General features: G+C 47.6%; 6 protein-coding genes across 6 annotated transcripts; 3 read left to right on the top strand and 3 right to left on the bottom strand.

Moving 5' to 3' along the window:
• Positions 1-2,661: 2,661 nt before the first annotated feature.
• On the bottom strand, positions 2,662-3,044 carry GLAREA_00079 (uncharacterized protein; the record flags this gene model as incomplete). Its single annotated transcript, XM_008084839.1, has 2 exons — positions 2,662-2,808; positions 2,859-3,044. 2 exons carry the CDS (start codon positions 3,042-3,044, stop codon positions 2,662-2,664), a joined length of 333 nt encoding a protein of 110 aa, XP_008083030.1.
• A 4,144-nt stretch (positions 3,045-7,188) lies between these two features.
• Positions 7,189-8,881, top strand: GLAREA_00078 (uncharacterized protein; the record flags this gene model as incomplete). The annotated part of the gene is made up of 4 exons (XM_008084838.1): positions 7,189-7,360; positions 7,413-7,931; positions 7,987-8,120; positions 8,642-8,881. 4 exons carry the CDS (start codon positions 7,189-7,191, stop codon positions 8,879-8,881), a joined length of 1,065 nt encoding a protein of 354 aa, XP_008083029.1.
• Positions 8,882-9,811: 930 nt separating this feature from the next.
• GLAREA_00077 (Galactose-binding protein) lies at positions 9,812-10,377 on the top strand (the record flags this gene model as incomplete). The annotated part of the gene is made up of 2 exons (XM_008084837.1): positions 9,812-9,858; positions 9,915-10,377. 2 exons carry the CDS (start codon positions 9,812-9,814, stop codon positions 10,375-10,377), a joined length of 510 nt encoding a protein of 169 aa, XP_008083028.1.
• A 6,427-nt stretch (positions 10,378-16,804) lies between these two features.
• GLAREA_00076 (Argininosuccinate synthetase, C-terminal) lies at positions 16,805-18,377 on the bottom strand (the record flags this gene model as incomplete). Its single annotated transcript, XM_008084836.1, has 6 exons — positions 16,805-17,781; positions 17,842-17,985; positions 18,034-18,067; positions 18,118-18,146; positions 18,200-18,242; positions 18,363-18,377. 6 exons carry the CDS (start codon positions 18,375-18,377, stop codon positions 16,805-16,807), a joined length of 1,242 nt encoding a protein of 413 aa, XP_008083027.1.
• Positions 18,378-18,964: 587 nt separating this feature from the next.
• On the bottom strand, positions 18,965-20,719 carry GLAREA_00075 (Tubulin nucleotide-binding protein; the record flags this gene model as incomplete). Its single annotated transcript, XM_008084835.1, has 7 exons — positions 18,965-19,358; positions 19,411-20,201; positions 20,251-20,305; positions 20,361-20,402; positions 20,482-20,507; positions 20,557-20,580; positions 20,708-20,719. 7 exons carry the CDS (start codon positions 20,717-20,719, stop codon positions 18,965-18,967), a joined length of 1,344 nt encoding a protein of 447 aa, XP_008083026.1.
• A 661-nt stretch (positions 20,720-21,380) lies between these two features.
• GLAREA_00074 (P-loop containing nucleoside triphosphate hydrolase) lies at positions 21,381-23,719 on the top strand (the record flags this gene model as incomplete). The annotated part of the gene is made up of 2 exons (XM_008084834.1): positions 21,381-22,256; positions 22,325-23,719. The coding sequence occupies 2 exons, from the start codon at positions 21,381-21,383 to the stop codon at positions 23,717-23,719; spliced, it is 2,271 nt and encodes a 756-aa protein (XP_008083025.1).
• Positions 23,720-24,290: the final 571 nt, after the last annotated feature.

The following is a 24,290-nucleotide window of genomic DNA, read 5'->3' as shown; positions in this document are numbered from 1 at the left end:
TGCCAAGCACCACTGGAAATCGGGCTGAATTCCTCTCGAGCCGTTAGCGGAGAATTTCAAGTACAACCCCCTTTCCAACCCGTCAAGCTGTCCCAGCCGTTTGTTAGCATGGGTAAAATCAGCACTCAAAGTCCTTTACCGGTACAAAATCCCAGAAGCATTACCATGGCTCCAGAAGAATCTCTCACATTGGAGTGGTCGTACATCTGACTGATCAATAATCTGGGCACAGGGGAATGTTACGTAGTTTGCTATGTTCATTCAGTTAAGAGCATGAAAGATCAAATGCATGGAATTCTTCAAATGAAGCCTACGAAGCTAATAGCTGTCGAATATGGAGAATCCTTCGCATCGTTTGGGATATTATCTTCAAAGCCATCATCTTCTAGCGGCAGAACTCCCGAAGCCTTTGATGCAGAGACAACCACATGTGTTTCGTGGCTTGCATAGTGATGCATCGCATGGTATCTTGCCATGTGCCAATTCCATCTCATGTATGGAAATAGGGGTACAATGAAGGTCGGGTACATGGTTGGCAGCTCGTGAGGGGGAGTGGATTGCCAGTAACGCAAAGAGGAAGGAGACAGATGGGTTTTAGTGGAAGCTGGACGTCTTGATTGCTAATTGGTTTCATCTCCTCATCCTTATGGGTGGGTCCTCGCCTTCGGACACTATTCGCGTGGTGGCTGTATCACTGGCAAGACCTGTCAGCGCAGTTCCAGTCTGCGACTGGCTGGGGGCCAAAGTATAATCTCAGCCATTGAAACAATCGGTAAGTCGTGTCGGACTTCTGGAAGGTCCTGAGGGTGAGATTTGTAGTCTCGATTGAAGCTCGAACCGACTCCAAGGGGTAATATGCAGTACACTAGGAGACCAGGAAAAAAGTGTTCATCATTTTGTTGAACTCATCTTCAGAAATAATGGTTGACTTATCAATTCACAGACGATTGGCTGATTATACGCTTATTTACGAGGTGCCAGACCGTCTAGACCGTCAAGGTCATGCTTGAACGGTGGTCAGCACATAGCCGCGAGGTACCCAGTCTCGTACATTAGGTAAAGCTTGTCCTGCTGTGGTCTGGATTGCACGTTTGCCTCACCGAACTATGATAGAGCTTTCAAAGCGCCCAGAGAGAGGTACCTTCTATCGTATGATCTCTTCTTGGATTGGATCTCTCTGGATTTACGTGAACGCGCTTAACAGGTCGCTAATGTTGCTGTCAGATTTTACGAGCGCTTCAAGATGTCGCGAACAAATCGGAGACTACATTCAACAACGCATTGCTTGACTGAAAGTTATGTCTTCGTCAAACGTTGTTCCGCTTGGAACTGCAAGGTATTCCAGCGAAGTCAACAAGGATAAAACTGCAGGAAGACCACTCCTAAGGTAATAGGGTGGCACGCTCTCAAGTTTCTTTGAAGCTTTCAGCAACGATTCTTACTTAGCCCTGATTAATCTTACACTGCTTCAAAACAAGCAGCAAAGTTAAATGCATACTTCAGCCCTATGGTGGAATGGTCGTTCATGAACTTGCCATGCGAGCTCCTATGGTCGGCGGAAAGAGCTAAGCGAGAAGTTTATCGCCGATTAAGGGGAGACCTACTCGGCGACCTTTCTGCAGCTTTAACCGCGCTGGTCATGAGCAACTCTCTATCATAGCCTCATGCATGCCTATCCGAATACATCGAGCTTTATGCTGCCCCTGACAATTGTGGTTGTCTCTACATGTTACATTTCCTTCACCGCAACTCTGTTCTTAGGCATGTCAATGCATCACGCCTAAATTTCTAGCAATTACCTCTATAGCACTTGAGTACTCTCTGCGAAATGACGCGGTTGTATATTTGACCATTCTTTTACGCAAAACAATGTACGCTTTGGACTTGTGGAACCGAACAAGCACAAAACTCACCGGTGCGAACACACCAATCAGTGTCGATGCTTCGTTTAGGATGCAATGCCTGCAAATGAGATCGTCCACTTGCAAGTGCAGGCGAACACGCTCAGGGATTGCCAGTTATGGTTCATACCAAGCTTTAGGGCTAGATATCATTGAGCTTTACTTTTCACTTGGTTTATCCACGAAGATTAGTTTTTGCAAGAGTCCCAGTACTTTTCCCCAGTACTTTTCGAGCTCGCAATTGCCCGAAATGGAACGTTGCAACACGTCATTGCTGAATTATACGAAAACATAACTCATAACGATTTCTTGGTGAAGATGTGGTCGTATACCCGGGGTGTGAGCTGGGGGGCACAAGGGAGGGGCATCCATATCCTGGACAAAAACGTGGGTGGATTTGAGTTACCATTTTTGGCGTTCTGCTTCTGCCGTTCGGTCCCGTTGCATCGTGGCACCCTCCAGAGGATTTTGGTTTCCTCATATCAGAAATCCTGCACGGAGATTCGCACACGCCATGAGCCTCGTGAATAGCCTTTTGGGTACTGTGTTCCCGGTGAGTCGGCGATCAGTCCAAAACAAGGATTTCCAAGACCCGTTTCATCGTCGATTGCACAATCAAAGAAAATGGGTACAGATTGGTGGGTGCCTAAATTTTGTACCTTCGTACAGTAAACGGAGGCTTAAGTGGAGAGCTCACGACGCTGGAGCACTTCATGTACTTCGTACATTGATTTTTTGTGGAGATCAAGGGTTTTCCTGTTCAAATCTGAATCTCAGATCGATGGGCAACAGCCGGAGCGTCCATCTCATGCCAGGTCCTTCCTGTCAAAGAACGGGTATCTGGAGGCTCAATGATGGGTAGCTGGAGGTGTTGGAGCCACCATGAGGCTTGCGCACGCCGGAAGCCCTGAAGTGAGTTAGTGATTTCACTTTTCGTCTCCACCATATTGCGCGCACCACTGTGCGGTCACCACTTTGCGGAGGTAAATGCCACAAGCAGGACACGATCCGTGACTCTTGGTCTTTTGCACCAGAGACGTTTACCCAATGCGGCAAGTTACGGGTTGTAGACTCTCTATGGTTCGCTATCGTTACGCGGACGTTTCCGCCGGAGCTGTCGTTACGCTTGCAAAGAGCACTCATGGCGCGGATTTTTGCAGTATGTGCTTGCGTCCTAGGGTACCCGCGTCCTACAGGTACGAGGCTCAACAGAGTACCGGGTGCATCTCAAATTTCACATCATGGTCCGCTGTTAGTGCTGGCGTACATGCACTTCCTTTTGAGTCACCGGCGACTTGGGTTTATGACAATTTGTATAGTGATAGTGATTTGCATTTTGCTCTTTGACCAATCTCGGGCACAAAGGGTTTGGCGAGTATGCCTGAAGGGTTACGCGCAACATTGCACGGAACTCTGGACGCAATGCTTGAGAACGAGTACCGGTCCCGGATGCAGAGCATCGAGATTTGCAATATGCGCTGGCTATGATAGTGACAGTTTGGTATGATAGCAGACGACGGCACCAGAATGACCAAAGGAGACATTTCACGTACACGAGTTGCAGGTACGAAAGTACAGTCCCTGAGAGAGTTGTGAGATTGTACTGTACAGAATTCTGCAAGCCCGGCCCGGGTAGGGCTGAGAAACTCTCTCTCAGGGCAGGCGCAACTCGTCAACATGGCCCTTCAGGTCTCTTGCGAGCAGCGTGCACGTCCTCAAGGTTAAGCTCCCCACTGCTCAGCGACCAAATCTTCTGCCTGCCCACCAAACACAGCAACATCAACACCCTCAAGCACCCTCCAGCACCCTCGCGAACACCCAAGATGCGAGCGCAGCAATCGGTCCTACCCAAACGCCATCGTGCGCCCTTCAATGCTCCGACCATCAATCGTCGACGAGGCTCAACCAGAGGCTAATTCCTTGGGGGTCAAAAGAGAACCTTCGATGTGCGCTCTCCGCCATCTTCACCGTCGCCCATCTCCTTCTCGGTACGATTCCAGCGCTGCCATTGGCCCCGAGCATGAAAACAGGGGGTTGCATGGCCATCTGCGAGTCTGAATGAGCGGTGGCAGGGGGCGGTCACCAGACGGGATCGGAATTTGGCCTATGAACACTGCGTGTCCCAGAGAAGCTGCAGCAGTCTTGGTCATCGGAGGCGCAATAAATAAACATATGACAAAGCACGTGCGTTTTAGGGTTCTGGAAGGAGAGTTTCATGGGGTGCTGGCGAAGGAATTGCTTGGGGGAAGGGGACTGCTGGTTGTGTACCGCTTCGTCCTCCGTAGCATCCTTGGCCCGCCCCCAGCTCCCGCTCAATGAGGGCTAATTAGGAATCGTTTGGAGAATGGCCACTAATAGCCCTTTCCGGATATCGAGAAGCAGACCTGTGTGAAGGCGGCGGGGGCCAAAAGCATATCACGAGCTTGGAAGCTTGGGAGCACTTGCACTGATGGATCAACCAGATAGGGCTCTATACGCCGCTGGAAGATCTTCGTCTCGTCGCGACATGCCATGCTTCCAGTCGTTGGTACACGCACCGCGCTCCATGGCACTTCATCCCCGCACGAAATTTCCCATTGCCGTTTTGTTGACTACTTTGAGTAAGTTACAGCACACGCTCCTTGCCCATATCACGCCCTGGAACAACCCTCCACCAAGTACCCTATCTACGGCGCCTAGACTTCCAGATCTCCCTGAACCAACTCAGAATGGCAAGTTGCGGATTCATACCCGCTAGTTTGCCCGTCGGATATACAGTAGCAGCACGGTCAACTCGCGGGTATTAGTTGGGTGCTCCATTAATTGCTGTCAATTGACCTGAGTTGGACATGTGAGGCGAGCTGGGGCTTCAAAGCAGCGAATATGAGCAAATTTGTGCTACCACGGCCAAACACAGGACCACTCTTTGAATTTGTAGGAAAACTAGTGATGACTACTACATTTGCGCTAAACATTCGACTTTACTGCGAACTTTATTCTCCAGTCTTGAGAAGGGCGTGCAGAAGCAAGTGGCACAAGGAAGCTGGGTTACACGGTCCGGACTTAGCAGTGCATGGTCGATTCATAATCGGGTTTGCAATACCAACCCCGGATACACGAACTAGACCATTCACCCTCGAGAGTGGGCGAAACTTCAGAAAAAACTTTGATTTTAGAATAGAGCAGAAGTGGCTCGCAGTACCAAAAGCTTGCAATCAATATCGAAGCTGCTGTATCTGAAATCACAAGCTATTTTGGAGCCGCCGAACCTATTGCGTTTGAAGAGGTCATACGTACCAAATTTAGACGCAGGCGTGTCTTGGCAGCATGTACCCAAACCCGCGGGTCTTCTCCTAGCGCGATAGAGAGATGATTGACGTGCATGGAAGTTCTGGAAATAGGGGCTTACAAAGACCGAATAGACGCCGGTACATGAATTACTCATGAGAAGGCTCACGATGAGCCTCTGTAGTATCAATTGGAACTTCATCCTGCTGAGTAGTGACTTGTGAGATGTATCTTCACTGCCGTTCAATGATTGGATGGAGAACGGTCGACCAAGCGGCCGCTGCTAGAGACAGCACGGTGCGTTTAGGGTCTCCTGCTCCTGTCTCCTTCGCCGAACCAGAAAGGGGAGGGACTCGGACGTTGTTGGATTTAGGGCTGTAGGGATGAGTTCCTCGGACCACTCGATTCTCGAACAATGCTCAACAGCCAGATGGAAAAATCTTGGCCGTTGTTTGACGACGAAATGTTTTACGCAAATTTCGGTTCAACTGTTGCAATCTCCATGGGGGAACGGCGCAACATCAACGACTGTGCCCCCCGGAGGATAGGGACTTAAGATTTCACTTGCCATGGCCGACTTCCCGGCTCCGATTGGACTTCAGATGAACGAGATGATGAGAACGGATTTCCAGGCAACCACTTTTGCTCCTCTGCGAGTGGATAGACAAGCGGGCAGGTTCCTGGACGTGGGAGCAGCTTGCCGTGTGATAGCCGCGCCTTCGCTCGAAAGCGCGGCGAGGTTGCGAGCCGTTCAATGCTCTACGGGGCCGATTTGAAATGTGATACTAGACAAGCTACAAGGCAGAGGCTGATCAGACGCGATCTTGAAGGTATTCCCAGTGCGGTTCATTCCTTTGCTGCCCCTCCACAATCTGGTCGGCGCAGAGAAAGGAGTGAGTCCTCCATCCACAGGTGGATCTGCAAACCCCATGAATTGCCTCCAGACCCTCCAGAGATGGGGTCGGTGATGGCGAATCTCCAGTGTGGTTCTGCTGCGTGCTGTTGGGATATTCCCTTTACTTCTCGCGAAGCTTTGGATCCATTAATAATTTGAAGGCGGCGGCGGGTGGCGCTAAGAGCAGAGGAAAATATGAACATTGATGCAAGAGAAAACATGTGCTATCGTTTCTTCCGGATTAGAACAATTGGTCTCAAGCGTTTGTCGTCGGGTATCGCTATTCGTTCTCACTACAAGCGCGCCGTAGCGCAGTTCTATTCCAAGTAGCAGAGACACGCACCGAAAGACGCCAAAAGGAAAAGGGGCTTGATGTTGGCGGCAGAAGGTGTTGGCTCTGGTGATGCTGGCGGTTGAAGTGCTAGGGGGAGCTGTTGGCGTCGTGATGTTGGCTGAATGCTGCTTTAAGCGAACCCCCTGATAAGTTAGTCGACTTATGTTCTATTCTTAAAGACAACTAATTGACCGCATTTAGCCAGCCAGACGACGACCACATGCAACTTAGCGCCGCTGGAAAGCTTTGGGTTTCGTGGGAAAAGGCACAGAAGTGCGAGCAGGGTGTGCGGACACGGCTTTCGATCCTTGTCCCACACCTGGCGTAACCCAAAGCACCTGGCGGACGGCCATGCAGGTGGAATATCAGTTTAAACTACTTCGAGTGCCATATTCGAAATAATGGGCCCCAAAAGCGTGGCTTGCAGTGTCACTGCGAACAACGGTTGAAAGCAGGGAATATCGAACCGCACAGGGGGGTCACTCAGTCCCAGCCCTAAGTTTGGTGCAGGGTCGGTATGTACGGACTCTCTCGAGCTCAGCTTTGAGGAGGCAGGGATTCGTGGGAGATGGGCCCCAAATGCCAAAGTCCGTATCCTGCGGACCTTGTGCTTGCCCACACACATATATACTCGAGGAGCATCCCCAACTTGGATGCCTCATTACCTTGTTGTACAGAGTTCCTGATCACCAACAAGTTCTCACCTTACCTCACTTCTTAAAAGAAGCTTCATAACTTTAATACACTTCATGTCCACCATCCATCGAAGTCCCATTTACAAACCAACCATCATGTCTCGTCAAAGCTACTCATACGCCGCGCCGACGGCAACCAGGAATATCACCGCCCATGGGACCAGCAGTGCTTTCAGCAGTTCAGCAAACCCAGATGAAGATTGGACGAAGATTTCAGATCTCGCTGAGCGTCGAAGAATCCAAAATCGCATTGCTCAACGCAATTACCGTAAGTAGCACGGCTTAGTATGAGGATAGGACAGTTACTAAAGCTTTAACAGGCAAGAAGCTAAAGAGACGTCTTGAAGACCTCGAGAGAAGGGCAGGATCATCTTCAGCATCTCCGCCACAGCAGCACGCCGAACTTCACCACCCAGAACGTCACGAGCAGCAGTGGAGTAAGAGAAGCCCAGATATTCTTCACAGACAAACTTCTCCCAGACTTCTCCCAAGCCAGTATACGCCGCCAATGCACCACGATGATGAGTTGATCTTTGGAAGCCAATATGATCGAGAGGGTTCGCGGACACCACCACTCTTTGCCTACCAACACTCATATCCGGCTCCTGAGGACATGTCATATCCTCCGTATCCGCAATCACAGCCATACCGACCAGTATCCACAGGCGCTGAATATGGTGGATACATGGAACCAGTCACTTTACCATCATTGATGCATTTCCAAGACTCGATCAAGCGGGAAGACGATACCATGGCACCATTCAACTTGAGCTATCAAGGTCTCCCAGCAATCGACATTCAGAGTTCCCACAGCTACGAAGACTCAAATCCTCATGTTAGTACTTTCCACCTCAAATCACATAACGAGAGCCTAGACTAATTCGCAACCTCCAGACTCCTCCTCTCTCACACTCATACGATCACTCAGCAACCTGCTCCGAAAACGGCTACCAATACCCAACCACGCCCCTCTCAATGCCTCCGTCCCCTCGTCTCCTGACGCAGATATGACCGCTACGCCACGCACCGTACGCATGATAAACGGACATTTTCATTTGGGGATCCTGGTGTTATGATAAAAACCGAGAGATCGAAGCGCTCGATACTCGTTCTTTAGAGGGCCTGCTTTGGAGGATATTATAGCATGAACAAAACTGGTCGTTTTGGTGTTCTGGGATAAGATGCTTACTTGTTTTGTTGGATTTTTGTTCTACTTGCTGGATTGATACCAGAAGTATGTATGGGGGGCAACGCAACTTTTTTATGTTTACTACTTGTTACTGTAAATACCCCACGGGATGGAATCGAGCGACAGTCGCTAGGCTGTTGGGTTCGAGAACACTTATTTATTGTTTAAATTTAACTACATCACTCTTTATACTCACAATCTCATTTGCTGCATCACTGTGATACACAAAACCATAATGCCATTGAAGTGTTACCCGACTCTTTTTGCTTCGCGACTCCTTGAGCCGAGTCACTCAAATATCACACTGGCAGCCTTGCAGCTATTTTCATAATTCCTTTTTCACCACCATCTATCTGATAGCAGAATAAGGGTACCACCACGCCGAAGGCAGCACACACCCGTACCCCGTCCCTCCACCGTGACGTTCACGTAAAGTGGATACCATCCCATCCAGCCCATCTCGCGCGAACATTCTTTCGACCGAGAGACGGGCTTGACGACTCCCGACCTGCGCTGTCCTGCCCAGGTAGCCTCAGGGCTCAACATGAAATAAAGTGCATAGATGTGTGCGAATCATGCAGATCGCACATCTACTGGTAGGCGGTGGAATGAAATGTTCTGTAGGATTTGACGTAACGGAGGGTCGGAACATTAAGGAGTTGCATAGCCCGCTTTGAGGGACGGGTGACCTGCCAGTATACGAACGAAAAGCTTCCAAATCAGCGTGAAGGGTACGGGAAAGGGAAGGGGAAATTGTAATTCAGGCTTTGCAATGACGTGGAGCTTGAGGTTTTTGTCATTTTTTGGAGTTGCTGGGAGGCTTCGAGGGTTCGAGCTCGAGCGCTATGGTTTATTGCGAGGGAGACACGAATGGTAGGTATCCTTGCTATACGGCATGTACATAAAGCCCCCTAGCTACGCGACTGCTATTTGAGGATATTTGCGATTCTTTCCACAAGTTGCTATGGCTGAGAAATCACGGTATATCCGGAACTCGACTCGAGCCCACAAACAAGTTATCTCTCACATTTCCAAATCTGGCAATGAATACGTGAAGAAAAGGCATACGGGCTTCGGGTCTTCGGCTCTTTGGCACATTCACGCTGAATTCGAAATTCCGACTCGACAATGGGTAAGGAGAATTCCCAGCTCATGTGTCTTTTCCAAGCCTGGATATTTTGCGAGGAAGTATCGTGCGCAAATGCTTCTTTCCCCTCATTCTGCCAGATCTGAGCTCCTGTCAGCAGTAAGCGCGGCCGGCACTGAGCCGCCGCTGGAAATGGTGAGGTCATTGACGCTTTTGGACCGGCAGTCAAGAGTGAAGAGTGAATATTGTAGGTTTTGTTCAACACAACTACACGAGTTGTTGTCAAATAATTGTGTTTCTTGTTGTTTGTTTTACGGATTCGTCAGACGAAGAAGCGGAGATTGACCCCTGTGTTCCCCGCGTCGCAAATAATTCTGGCTCAACAAGCTATTACTTCGTCAAGAGCTCTGTCGCCTATAACGTACACAATTAACAAGCAGATTATGACTTCCATTTCTTCATCCCAGAAATTTCTCTTTGGAGGAGACAAGTAAGTGATAGCCAAGCGATTCCTCCCGTTCGTAGCAGCATACTGACTATCTACAGGCCATGGAACCCTAGCGACTGGACATCCTCTGACGATCGTGTACGTGGAGGTTCCTCTCAATCGTATCTAACCATCGATACGAAATCCCCAACCACAGCCGAGTTCAACGGAAACCTTGACATTAAAACATTGGGGGGCGCGGGGTTCGCATCGCAGCGAACAACGGGGGAGGATCGCAACTGGAACCTGTCCAGCTATGCAGGCATACAATTAGATGTTGCAAAGTCGGATGGCAAACAATACACGTTAATCCTCAAAGACCAACTACTACCCAAAAGTCCTAATGGCAGGGAGCAGTCCACGACGAGTTGGGAGTACGACTTCAAGGCCAGTGCAGATGGGGAGAAGATATTCTTGACCTGGGACGAATTGAATGCTACCTACAGAGGGAGGAAGGTGGAGGATCCGACTCCGCTGGACTTGAAAAATGTGAAGAGAATCAGTGTGATGATGAGAAGGTAATAGCCAGTACCGTGTTCCTTAAGCTACTCGGTCATGTTGGGCGAACCAACAAAGTTCTTTTATCCCTCATTGACCAACATGCAGGAGTGCATTTGCAAGACAACCCATTGTTTGCTAATGCACGAGATTCCTCAATTCTCTCCTAAACGAGCTCCCCAACCCAACACTATCTGTCCTCGTATCAAGAAATATATTGCTAACTGTTATCTAGTTTCTTCGGGACCCAGGAAGGGGATTTTTCCTTGTCAATTGTCTCAATATCTGCTCTCACGAGCGGCCCAATGCAAGATAAACAACGGTATCGAGATGACCCTAGCGAGCAAGGTGCACGTGGTTCAATGGACGAGAAATCTCAGCGGCCGCTCGCAAAGCCGAGACAGAGTTGGTTGGGTTGGTTTCGGGATTGTCTGCTCTGATCTAGCCGAGTCAATAGCCAGTCAACTCAGACTAACAACTCCCCCCGATTGCCGATATACTTCGCTATGCAAAGCATCCGTTTCTGTGGCATTAGCCGGCCAGCGCCTTGCTATTCAGGCGGTCCGAGATATGTTTGTCTCAGCGGTGAGAGATACGGTAGGTACCAAAATAAGACGCATAGTACCCGCCCCGTAGCATCTGACTACAGCGGGTTTGTCTCTATGTAGGGCTGGAATCTGACATCGGTACCTTATGTTCAGATAATATCTCACTTGTTCGGATATAGAAAAGTTCATGAGCATTGCCGAGCTTTCAGTCTTCTTGCTCGCTCAGTGAGACATCCATCCATTATGTTTCTACACAATGCCATTATACTTCACTGCCGAGCCGCAATTCAAACGCATAGTCCAACAAGTTAACTTAGCGAGAGGGGGAGGTTTAACAGGGGCTTAGGGACGTTTCGATTATTCCAAATGGCTGGGTCTTACTGGTTGTACGGCAGGGAGTTCATAGCACTGTGCGAGCGAGATCAAATCCAACTCACCATAAATGCCTTGTCCAAACATCACGCACTTCTCTCATCCATACATTTATGTTGACTTGTTGTAGTTTTCGATCCACATCTCTACATACCCAGAGCATATGCGTCTCCCATGTACATGCATTAATTGCACAACAGGAAGGTCAACACTTAAATTCAACTCCAACACGTCCACCGCCATTCCCAAAACACCCAGTCCCAAACACATACGCACCCCCTTAGAAACGTGTACATCCGGCTCTCGCAACCCAATCTCGGCTCCTGGCAACGAATGAGCAGCCGTTCCTCGCTATGTGCCCCCCAGTCCGTCCCATGCAGCCTTCCCACACCCTCATCAGCACCCCATGTTTTCCTCTCATGTCCGCCTTTTTGTCTACGACCCTTAAACCGGTGGCTTGAGGCCTTTTCCTGCGGCCACATCTGGCGACACATGGCCGCCAACCGAACGAAGCAGGCCGTACATGATTTTTCCAAAACGGCATCGGATCGCGAAGTCTGAATGCAACCTCACGTCTCGCGTTGCCGTTAGCCTCATGATCTCGTCGATATCATGGTGTAGAGGAGGGAAATATCCGTAATCATTATTCAGCAGAACCTCCAATTCCGGCGTAATTCTTGCGCAAACTCCCTCTTTGGGATTCTTGCATGGAGTTCTCGGTGAGGATGACTGATCTCCAACCCCGCTACTTCAATCACTTAACCCCGGATCTTCTGCAGCACGTGGCACCTCTACACACTTTCAAACTTACATCTATACATCTAACTCTCTCTCCTACTAAATCCCCAGATGACCTCTTTAAAAAGCAAAAACCTTCATAAAGCCACCCCGCTATTAGTCTGATTGCCAAGCGTCCACTCCTGCATTTACGAGTCCATACTCGTCACCGATCACAATATGTGGCTTGAACACTTCCAATTTTGGGTGTGCTATGCACCTGGGAGTCACAAAACACTCCGATGTCCGCCGTCTCCCCAAGGGCGCACTTTGGATTCCGTGGTACCGTGCTGCGTAACGCCTAACTCCTACGCCCGGCATCGCCGTCTGTTGTACAGTCAGCTGGAGCAGTGTGATTTGGGCTGCCGAGACATTCCGCTGTGCATATGTTGAATGATATCACATCCCGCTGCGAGTCTTTTGCTTTGGATGGGATGGCGGGGTGGTATTGCTGGGTGATTTTGCTTTGAGATTACGGAGTACGGGATTGTGGTTTTGTTAACGGCCAAGATTAGGTAAGTCAGACGGGCAGTGAGGGGTGCGGAGACTGAGGTGATTGAATTAATTTAATGTTGATTTTTATTTTATTTTATTTTATTTGGATTATATTCTATAGCTTTGTAGCAATAGCACGAGGTGTGACACCATGCCATGCATCTTGGTGGTTGTACTTGATCTATAAGCCAGGAACAAGGATGACCCACCTTAAGTATAGTATTGAAGCTTCCAAATTGTGAACATGCCAGCCCATTTCCCAACTACAAGGCCTATGAATATAATTGTTGACTCAAAGAATTCTCCTCATCACCGTGCATATAAAGACTCACAGCAGAGGCAAAATCCAAATTGCCGTCTACCCGTCGCCTCAAAGATTATGAAGTCACAAAATTCCATTATTCCATCTCAAATCCACAAGTCCAAGCATCTACACACCATCCCAACCCAGCCTAGAACCCCAATCTGACCCTCACCGCCGTCCTCAAAATCCCCCATATCGCAGTACCCCTCCATCACAAAACCTCACAACACAATCTGCGCACCATATCTCGGCTCCATCCATCCATCCCTCCAAAAAAGAAAAAAAAAGCACATGTCTCGCATCTTTCCCATGTGGCATCGTCCCTCGTTCGTCATTTCCCTATCTGGGTATGTGCAACACCAAGAGTGGCTTTTTATAGAACTCGACAGATGGGAATATGCCGATCCAATTGTGAGGTTTGTTTTTCTGCTGGTGTTTGGGCGGTGGTTATTCAGCGGCGTGCAGGGCGGAGGGGCCAATGGGGTGGGGGATGGGGGGATGGGGATGGGGATAGGAGGGGAAAGAGATGGGAGGGTTTGAGAGAGAGGGTTTGGGGGGTTTGTGAGATGATGGATGGGAGTTGCTTTTGGGGTTAGGGTATTGGATGGGGATGGGGAGGTTGTGGTGGGTTTTATGGTCTGGCTTGAGGTTTGTGCAAGTGATAAGATAAGATTGCTGGAAGAAGCAAATAGTTAGGATAGCGTCGGCAGAGATTATGCTTTTGGAGAGGTCTCGGAGTCTGCTATTTGTTTTTGCGGAATCAGATAAGGTTGAATTTTATTAACTCTATTAATGAGAGTTCAAAGCAGCGAAAATTAAGCGAGTTTCAATTGAGCAGAGTTGGAAGTCTCAGGGAAGCATAGACGCTGTTTGATTGCGAAGATAAGGTAACTGCTGTATCTTCAGGGCGCTACTTGTACCTATTTCATTGAAAGTGATACAATACTTATTCCATTCTTGAATTCGAGTGACGCTTCTGTGAAGATGATGAGTTGGTAGCAACTCAAAATACTGAAATATTTCTAGTTTTGTAAATCTCATATGTGTTTACATTGAAGGAGCATTGAAGATCAAACATCTGAGAGAGGTTTATTGTAATCTGGAATTTTGTCTACGAAAGAAATCTTGAGCCAAAACTTCTTCAATTATAACTGCTCTTCCCTAGCTATTGAGAAACCGATCCATATATGCTTGAAACAGCATTGATGACCATATATCTGAGAGAAGTTTCATTGTCATCTGGAAGCTCATCCGTAAAGGGAATCTTGAGCCACAACTTCTCGAATCATCCCTCCTCTTCCCTACCGCTTTGGAAGGTGATCAATATATGGCTGAACTGACAAAATGAAAGACTGGAAGATTTGACACTAAACGTACCCTACTTCAACCGTTTGTGCGGATCTTAATTTATAGTCTTGAACCTAGAATGTACTAATAATTACCGAATCTCTGAGAACTCTTATTGAGATGTTCGAAAAATAATGCTGGGTGGAAATGAATTTCATAGACGCATAGCAAATGTGAGTGTCTAGCATCAATATTAAAGACCTTTGTACTCTAACATTCTGACCAGCCTGCCAGTAAAGCCAACCCATAAAAGTTTTCTTCGTAAAGGAATGGCTTCTGGGTTTCTTCCTGTAACGCCGAAGAGGGGGAGTTTCACACATAACAAGTTCTCTTGGTTGAAAAAAGTGTTCAGCTTTTGACGGAGAAGAAAGGGGGATTCTTGTTGAAATATTCAATACTTAGATCTAGATGGCTGTATCTAAGAACACCCCATTTATCCCAATTACCATTTGGAAAGCTGTGATCAGAGTTTTATTATGATAATTTGAACTTCACCTGGACGAGTTTGATCGCATTAAGTCATGATAGCGTCTAAGTTAACTACAGTTTTAAAGTAACCGTGACTGGCCAGAGTCATCTACAATTATTTTGATGACAGCCATTCTTGGAATATTTGGGTGTCAAGCAATGAGGATAGAATGCTTGAGCTTATCTCAATTGCTTACTAGAAATATGTGCAACCTTTTGTGATAGTAATTAGAAAAGAGGACAAAAACGAAACTTGCTAGAACGTATATGCAACTCAACTAAGACAGTTCTGATTATGCATTAAGTGTCAAGGTTCACGTCTTGAATGATGCATCAATTTAATTGATTTTCCTGAGCTTTGTAAATCCTGAATATAAAGTTACAGGACCGGAAATTCCGATCATTACTACAGCTCATATAATATCCAACTAGATCATCGCCAACATACTGAGGCAGGATATGGAAAGCGGACTCTAAAACAGTAACCCCAAATCCTTCAACAAGATCAACGTCAGAATATGGTAGACGGTATGAGGAAATACAAGCTTAAAATTAAGATCACAGCAGGGTCGATCATCAGCACTCCAAAAACCCCAACAGAAATTCCTCCCACCGGGAACCATAACCACCAACATCACCTCCCTTCCAAGAGCTGAAACCAATGCAACATTTCACCACCTCATCGTAGCTGAAACTTCCGTGATACCTCACTCCTCTAGCACCCTCCTATACATAGCCCAAGTCCCACACGGGTCAATGTAACCAGGAAGACTTCATCCCTATGCCACCACCATTCCATCGAACATTCCAAAGCCCGGAAGGAAGACTGAGTCGGCGATCTACGGAAAAAAGGGATAATCCCAGGCAGGATCCCCATCCATGCGTAGTTCTAGTGTCAAGCATAAACTAGAGCGATATGTGCATGTCGGGAGAGACGTAAATGGAGATATCACCGAGAGGAATATCAAGAGAAGCAATCTTCCGGAAGATTAATGTATCCAAGCAATCAAAAGCCGTGAACGCAGCTCCCCAAGAACGGGGTGATTCCCGATCAGCCATACTGACGCTAATAGACCATACCTTCCATTGGAAACTCGAGGCTTGAATCCCCCAGCACGTCGGTAACCAAACCAGCATCCAATCTCCATTTGCAAAGCACAAGAACCCAATCACAAACGCCCGAAGGTATACAAGAATCTTCAGCTCCCATCACAGAAAAGGCCTAAGGCTATACGACAGCCGAGCCCCCCTAGGAAATACCCCCGAAACGTGTCAAAAACGTGTCTTGTCAGACGGCACCCCGTCAGCATACCTTTCACACGCCATGCAATCCCTTAATCCAAGACATTCTGGAACGAAGCCAAATAAAATAATTAATTATTTGTTATCTCTCCGAGCGTCCAGTCAGCTGCGTATACAATGAATTGTGGAGGCGAAGTACTCCGTAAACTCCCCCATTAGTATGCACTGCGCATCTCGCAACTTTAAGCGCCACACGTGGGAACAACGTGGCGGAGGCGTAGAAAATGGAACGGTGAAAACCCTTCTATTCTCACGAATGCTGCATGCGGTGAGATTAGGACGCGTGGTTAACCCTGCCGCTATCGAAAAAGACGAATAGCAGAGGGCGGAGCGCTTAATCCTGCTCTGTGGTTGCGCCAACGCGGTTGTATATTGTCTATCGCAGTGAGATTGGGCATCAGGAAAGGATGCGAGGATATTGGGGGTCGGAAGGGAACAATCGTTGTGATACCTTGCGGGCGTGAGATGGAAGGAATTAGCGCGAGAAAAAGAATGACAGCAAAATACACTGAAAGAAGAATATCGTGAAGAACTGGATGATGTGAAGTAAAAATGGCAAGAGGAAAAAAACATGTCCCAAAGAAGAAGATTACGGGGAGTAAGGATTGGGTCATGAATCGTTTCTGATTGGTATCTGATGGGGTAACATCAAGTAAACTCGCCCAGTGGTAAAAACTAGCTAGCTAATAAGCAAAAAAGAACCAACCATCAAATCAGAGAAATCTAGTAATCGCTTTTCCATTTCCGTAACCCTCCAGGAAAGAAAACATAGCATTAAACATCGCATTAAACATCGGAATTTTTTGATACCGTAGTTGAAGAAGGATTAAGAGGCATTTTACATCTTCTCTCCTTTGGAAAGCTTGGCCTCACCATATTTCTTCAGACGGATTGCTTGAACACTGATGAATCCAGTGGTGTCTGAAGGAGCAAATGCACCAATCTCGTCCATGGAACTCTCACTAGCGTCATACAGCTTCTCGGTCTCTGAGCTTCTGCCAAGGACAGAGAAGCTTCCCTTGTAGACACGGCATCGGACTTGTCCATTGACATTCTTCTGACTAGCAACAATGCTCTCCTCAAGGAACTCGCGCTCAGGAGAAAAGTAAAGACCGTTGTACAGAACTTTAGCGTAGTTGAATGTGACAAATTGATCACGAAGAGCACGAACTTCACGATCGAGGACGAGACCTTCAAGATCAATGTGTGCAGAGCGAAGGCAGGTAAGACCTGGGGTCTCGTAGCATCCACGGGACTTAAGACCGATGAATCTGTTCTCGACGATATCGACACGACCAACACCGTGGCGACGAGCAATGGCATTTGCTTCAAGGAAAAGCTCAACGGAGTCGGTGAAGGTCTTTCCTGAAGCCGAAATAAGCTTGACTGGAAGACCTTTCTCGAAAACAAGGGTGAAGTCCTCTGGCTTGTCCGGTGCCTTCAAAGGATCAACCGTGAGCTTCCACATATCCTCTGGAGCAGTGACATCTGGATCCTCGAGAATACCGGCTTCATAACTGCAATGTGCCAAGTTTTCATCCATACTCCATGGCTTGCTTTTTGTGCTGCTGACAGGAATACCGACTTTCTCAGCATAGTCGAGAAGATCGTTACGTCCAGCGAATCGCTCGTAGAAGACTGGCATACGCCATGGGGCAATGACTTTTATGGAAGGTTGGAGGGCGTAGAATCCCAATTCGAACCGGACCTGATCGTTTCCTTTACCAGTGCAACCGTGGGAGACAGCGAAACATCCTTCCTTTTGGGCGACCTTGATCTGTGCACGAGCGATGACCGGACGAGCAAGAGATGTACCTGAAGCAGTCTTAGTTGAAGAAACTTATTTAGTATGACTCACGTCATTACAGAACTTACCCAAAAGATAGATATTCTCGTAGATAGCATTGCACTGGATAGCTGGGAAACAGAGCTCTTCGATGAACTCTCGGCGGATATCCTCAACGTAGCATGCAACGGCTCCAATCTTCATCGCCTTTGCCTTGGCGGCCTCGAAGTCCTCTGAATGTAATTAGCTTTGGAACTTCAGAGCCAAACGTAGTTACCGACCTTCCTGTCCAACATCTGCCATGAAGCAAACAACCTGTCGCAATCAGTATAAGGCCGGCCCAAAATCTATCAAGGTAGTCCTACATCATATCCCTCCTCGATAAGCCATTTCACTGGGGGTCAATTAGTAAACAGACCGAAAATTCCGCGGTAGATGCAAACGTACAGATACAGCTGGTATCAAGGCCACCAGAGTATGCGAGACAGACCTGAGCGTATTGTCAGCCTGAGTTTTGCCATATATATAGATAATTCCGGTGAAGCTTCGCTCTTATGACTCTTCGTATGTTGAGGCCTCACCGCCGCGGGGTAATAAAAGACTAACATACCTTATCTTTTGCCATGATTGAGTATTTGGGGAGAGATCGAGCAGGTTATTGCAGTTGAGATTAATTGCAGTTGGCAAAATCAAACGAGAAAACAAGCAAGTTTGTAGTTGTTGTTCAATTGATGTAGGAAATCCGTGGTGGTTGTCAAAATAATTTTCCAGCTCCCCGCAACCGCTCTCCTTATCTTAGCGTTGCCCCACCCGTCAATCCCCCTGTTTGGACGACGCGAATCCCCAAAGGTCTTTGCCCAAGCGTCACCAGATGCAAAAAGAAAATTTCCTCTGCATCCAGCAGCAAACTATCAAAATTAGCAACCATCACAAACAAAGTTCCTCAATGATTGGTGTTGTTATTGTGGATGTCCACCAAGAATGCACGTTGTATGTATGTAAAATCAAGGATTGATTTTCTACTTGGATCAGTCGGCATAATAAACCGCTGGTTGCTTGATATTCTCCACTAAGCTCCGTCGCTTCCAAATCAACAAAAAAGAAAAGAACGCCCTTCAGACAGAATTACATCCGTAGCAGTATTGTTCGACATGATGCGCTGATACAAGCGTTTCACGCACAGCCAATCAACATCTGGCAAGAGTACATTGATTAAGCCTCCTCCTCCAATGGGGCCTCTTCCTCATACTCCTCTTCACCCTCGGAGATGGAGGCATCCTGGTATTGTTGATACTCGGACACTAAATCGTTCATGTTGGACTCGGCCTCAGTGAATTCCATCTCGTCCATACCCTCTCCAGTATACCAATGCAAGAAAGCCTTTCGCCTGAACATAGCAGTGAACTGATCACCGACACGCTTGAACAACTCTTGGATGGATGTCGAGTTACCGACGAAAGTAGAGGACATCTTAAGTCCACGTGGAGGAATGGAGCAAAGAGCGGTTTGAACGTTGTTAGGGATCCACTCGACGAAGTAAGACGAGTTCTTGTTTTGGACATTTCGCATCTGGTCCTCAACTTCTTTCATGGAGACCTTGCCACGGCTAGATAATGTTAGAATATTATGTTTGCTTCAAGAAACCATAGAGCACTTACAAGATAGCAGAGCATGTGAGGTAACGACCATTACGGAAATCGGAGGCGGCCATCATGTTCTTTGGATCGTACATTTGCTGGGTCAACTCTGGGACGGTAACGGCACGGAAAGAGTGAGCTCCGCGGCTGGTAAGAGGAGCAAATCCAACCATGAAGAAATGAAGACGAGGGAATGGCACCATGTTGACAGCCAGTTTGCGGAGATCAGAGTTAAGCTGACCTGGGAAACGAAGACAAGTGGTGACACCGGACATGACGGCGGAGACCAAGTGGTTAAGATCTCCGTATGAAGGGTTGGAGAGCTTGAGAGTTCTCATACAAATATCGTAAAGCGCCTCGTTGTCGATACAGAAGGTCTCGTCGGAGTTCTCGACTAACTGATGTACGGAGAGGGTGGCATTGTATGGTTCGACAACGGTGTCAGAGACCTTTGGTGATGGCACAACGGAGAATGTGGCCATCATACGATCTGGGAACTCCTCACGGATCTTGGAGATCAAAAGCGTACCCATACCAGCTCCAGTTCCACCACCAAGGGAGTGGGTGATTTGGAAACCTTGGAGGCAGTCACATCCCTCAGCCTCACGACGGACGACATCGAGGACTTGGTCCACGAGCTCAGCACCCTCAGTGTAATGTCCCTTAGCCCAATTGTTACCAGCACCGGATTGACCGAAAACGAAGTTGTCGGGTCGGAAAAGTTGACCAAAAGGACCGGCACGGACCGCGTCCATAGTACCTGGCTCCAAATCGACGAGAACGGCACGAGGAACATATTTGTTTCCGGAGGCCTAGACTATTTAGTATATGCAAGCTGTTCGGTTCCGAGATTTGACTGACTTCGTTGAAATAGACGTTCATACGCTCGAGCTGAAGATCAGAGGTTCCGTTGTAGCTTAAATGTTGTCAGCACACTGTAGATCTGCCCAGGGAGTTCGCAGTATACTTACACACCCTGTCCATCAAGACCGTGCTCGCCTGAGATGTTTTGCCTGCTGAGTATTAGTATGGATGCCTAGATGTCGCGGATTCCCATCGCGAAAAAAAGCTGGAGCTTGAGGAGCAACACACCAGAAGGCGGCACCAATTTGGTTACCCTGATTCTGTTAGACAGCATTCGCAGACTCGCAAAACAGATAGACTTACACATTGGCCGGTTTGGAGATGAACCTATTCGAAAGAAATCTGGTCAGCTTAACGTTCTTTTCAAAGTAGTGGGGTAAATATTCAGGGGTGTTGAGTCGGCCAGACGCGTCGTGGAGTAAACAGCAGCTGGAGAGGCCTCGGTATAACTTACAATTTCACGCATTTTGATGAGAGAGTATTCTGAGTGTGTATATCGAGTTTCGTGGTATTCGTGATGTGGTGGATTATGGACAGGAGAGGTTGAGCAAAGATGTAGATGTGGATTGTTGTGGGAGGTGCAGCGGTGAACACGACCCTGGATTTGCGCTAAAAACTCAAAAGTGGTTAGTGTTGAAGCTTGGACCTTGCACAAAATAAACAATGCAACCGCCAATGAAATAGCTTTGCATAAACAGTTACCTGACCTGAATAGTGGCATAATTTGCTATGGTTGAGTGACAGCACCATCTGTATCCATTTTGAGTACCTACGTCTTGACTCCTCGCTGCAAATGCCCTACGCCACAAGATATGCATTATTATCCTCTACCAATCTCTCTGCAGAAGAATATTAGTTGCAAAAGCGTTTAGGAGAGTTGCATACATGATCACGTGAGCAAAGTTCAACGTCTGAGCTTTTTCAAGGATCCATTCATCTAGATGTCTCCTCTCACCATCAAACCCAAAGTCTTAAACTGCCAACGTCGAGGTTGCTGTTGAACCTTTGGACTTGAGATAGGTCGCTATCTGATACGATATAAAGGTCCAACGTAAGGCTTTGGACTTGAAAGAATTTCGCCACGCAAGCAGAAGTCTCTGCCCACTGCATCCTATTGACTCGCCACGATGGAGGCTGAAATCAAGACTGCCCTACCGAGCATCGATCCTGTAGTTCTAGGATACTCGGTGGGATATCTCACTCATGCGTCAAATGTTTATGTACCAGATACCGAGGCCGTTGGACCGACGCCCATAGAGGAAGCGGCAGCCTCAATCACAGCTCTTCTGGTCTCTGCATCTGGAGACCCATCGCCTCAGAATGAAGCAAAGATTGGTGAGCTTGTGAGAAAATGGGCTGAAAAGTTCAATTCTGCTACGAACGGAGAGCACAGGAATGTCTCATCCGCCGCCAGACGATTAGATCAAGCGATTCAGGTGGGAGCCCAGAGAAACATGTCTTCAACCTTGGGTGTATCTACGGGAGGTGTTGATCTGGAATCGGCCAATACGAGGAAGCTTGAATCGAAAGTAGACAGGAAAAAGTTAGAGAAAGCCGAAAGAAAGATCGCTGCCAAGCAAAGCAAGAAGGTGTTCAAGGCCGTCGAGTATGAAGCTTCGAAATTGATCAACCAGACTGATGATGCTCAATCATACGAAGAATTCTTCATGGCTGTCAACCCTCTACAACTAGGTTCAAACGCGCAAGGTCAACAAAAGAGCAAGGATATCAAGCTGGATGGTATCGATGTTACTATTGGTGGCCTGAGAATCTTGTCAGATACCACTTTGACTCTGGCCTTTGGAAGAAGATATGGTCTGGTTGGTCAGAACGGTATCGGTAAATCTACGCTTTTACGTGCTCTGGCTCGAAGAGAGCTTGCCATTCCTACCCATATTTCTATTCTTCACGTCGAACAAGAGATTACTGGAGATGATACGCCTGCATTGCAAGCCGTACTGGATGCAGATGTTTGGCGGAAACATTTGCTTGGAGAGCAGGTCGTAAGTGTTCCCCTTGAAACTTCTATACCCTTAACCCTACCTAAAATACAAATACTGATATTGCGTAGAAACTCACAAGGCAGTTGACCGAGCTTGAGGAGCAGCGGTCATCAATGGCGGACACATCTGCTGACGCCCAGAAGCTTGATCACGAGCGTGAAGGACTTGACCAGACCTTGGGTGATGTGCAAGCCAAACTTGCTGAGATGGAATCCGACAAAGCAGAATCTAGAGCCGCCACTATTTTGGCCGGTCTTGGTTTCTCGCCAGAACGCCAACAATTTGCCACAAAGACATTCTCTGGAGGTTGGCGTATGCGTTTGGCTCTTGCAAGAGCACTTTTCTGCGAGCCTGATCTGCTGTTACTCGATGAACCTTCCAATATGTTGGATGTTCCCTCCATCACTTTCCTTGCCAACTATCTCCAAGGATATCCTAGCACCGTGCTGGTCGTATCTCACGACAGAGCTTTCCTCAACGAGGTCGCGACCGATATCATCCACCAACACTCTGAGCGTCTTGATTACTACAAGGGCGCCAATTTCGAGTCCTTCTATGCTTCTAAAGAGGAACGTCGTAAGACTGCTAAGAGAGAGTACGAGAACCAGATGGTACAACGTGCTCACTTGCAAGCTTTCATTGACAAGTTCCGTTACAATGCCGCCAAATCTTCCGAAGCACAGTCACGTATCAAGAAACTGGAAAAGATGCCTGTTCTTGAAGCGCCAGAGAGCGAGTACACTGTTCACTTCAAATTCCCTGATGTTGAAAAGATGACTCCACCTATTGTCCAGATGACGGACGTTACATTCGGATACACTCCAGACAAGATTCTCCTTCGCAATGTCGATTTAGACGTGCAACTCGATTCGCGAATTGGTATCGTAGGACCCAACGGTGCTGGTAAAACCACCATTCTCAAGCTCCTCATCGGAAAGCTTTCACCCACATCCGGCTTGATATCTCAAAATCCACGTCTGCGTATTGGATTCTTCGCTCAACATCACGTCGACGCACTTGATTTGACCACCAGCGCCGTCAGTTTCATGGCCAAAAACTACCCTGGTAAACAAGACGAAGAATACCGTCGTCACTTGGGTGCGTTCGGTATTACTGGTATGACTGGTTTACAAAAAATGGAGATCTTATCTGGAGGTCAAAAGTCTCGTGTAGCATTTGCCTGTCTATCTCTCACCAACCCACATATCCTGGTTCTGGACGAACCTTCCAATCACTTGGATATCGAAGCTATGGATGCGTTAAGTAGTGCGTTGAACGCTTTCCAGGGTGGTGTATTGATGGTTAGTCACGATGTTACTATGCTGCAGACTGTGTGTAAGAGCTTGTGGGTTTGTGATGGGGGAACTGTGGAGAAATTCCCTGGTGATGTTGCTGCTTATAAGAAGCGTATCCAGGCCCAGGCTGATGCGGCTGGTACTGCTGGTGTTGTTGCAAAGCATTAGATTAGTTAAATAAACGCTTGCTACATCTTTACAGCTATCCCGTACCACTTTCTTCAATACTAGCGTTCGATTCAATCGTTCCTCGCTTTGATGAGGCAATTCAACCACTCCGGTTAAAAAAAAACATGGAAAATTCCAAGCAGCTTTCTCTCTTGTCAGCACCAATCCAATTTCACCTCATACATACTACCCCAACTCAGGTTCAAGGGTGTATTCGTCGATTGTTTCGTCGATTGTTGGTTGTTGGAACCCGCCGAAGCGAACCCACTTATCCATCCTCCCCAGACGGGATTCCCCTTTCGTTCTTGGCCTCCCGACCTCCACACACTTTAAATCATCAACTTCCCTCAGTCTATGAAATTATCCTTACCCAACAACTAATCTTCGAGTTGGCATACTAAACTAAAATCTGGAGTACGAGCACTTTTATACGTCAAATCTGTCCCTAAAAAGCATCACGTAGGCTCCGGTCTGTGATCGGCACTGTGCAGTACTGACGCTGCAGTACGCTTTATTTCAACTGTTTTCTTTTAGTACCTATTTATTTCGTATATTCTAATATACACGTTTT

The sequence above is a fragment of the Glarea lozoyensis genome (assembly GCF_000409485.1).
Source record: "Glarea lozoyensis ATCC 20868 chromosome Unknown GLAREA3, whole genome shotgun sequence".
Taxonomy (NCBI): domain Eukaryota; kingdom Fungi; phylum Ascomycota; class Leotiomycetes; order Helotiales; family Helotiaceae; genus Glarea; species Glarea lozoyensis.
This window is presented reverse-complemented; position numbering and strand designations above follow the sequence as displayed.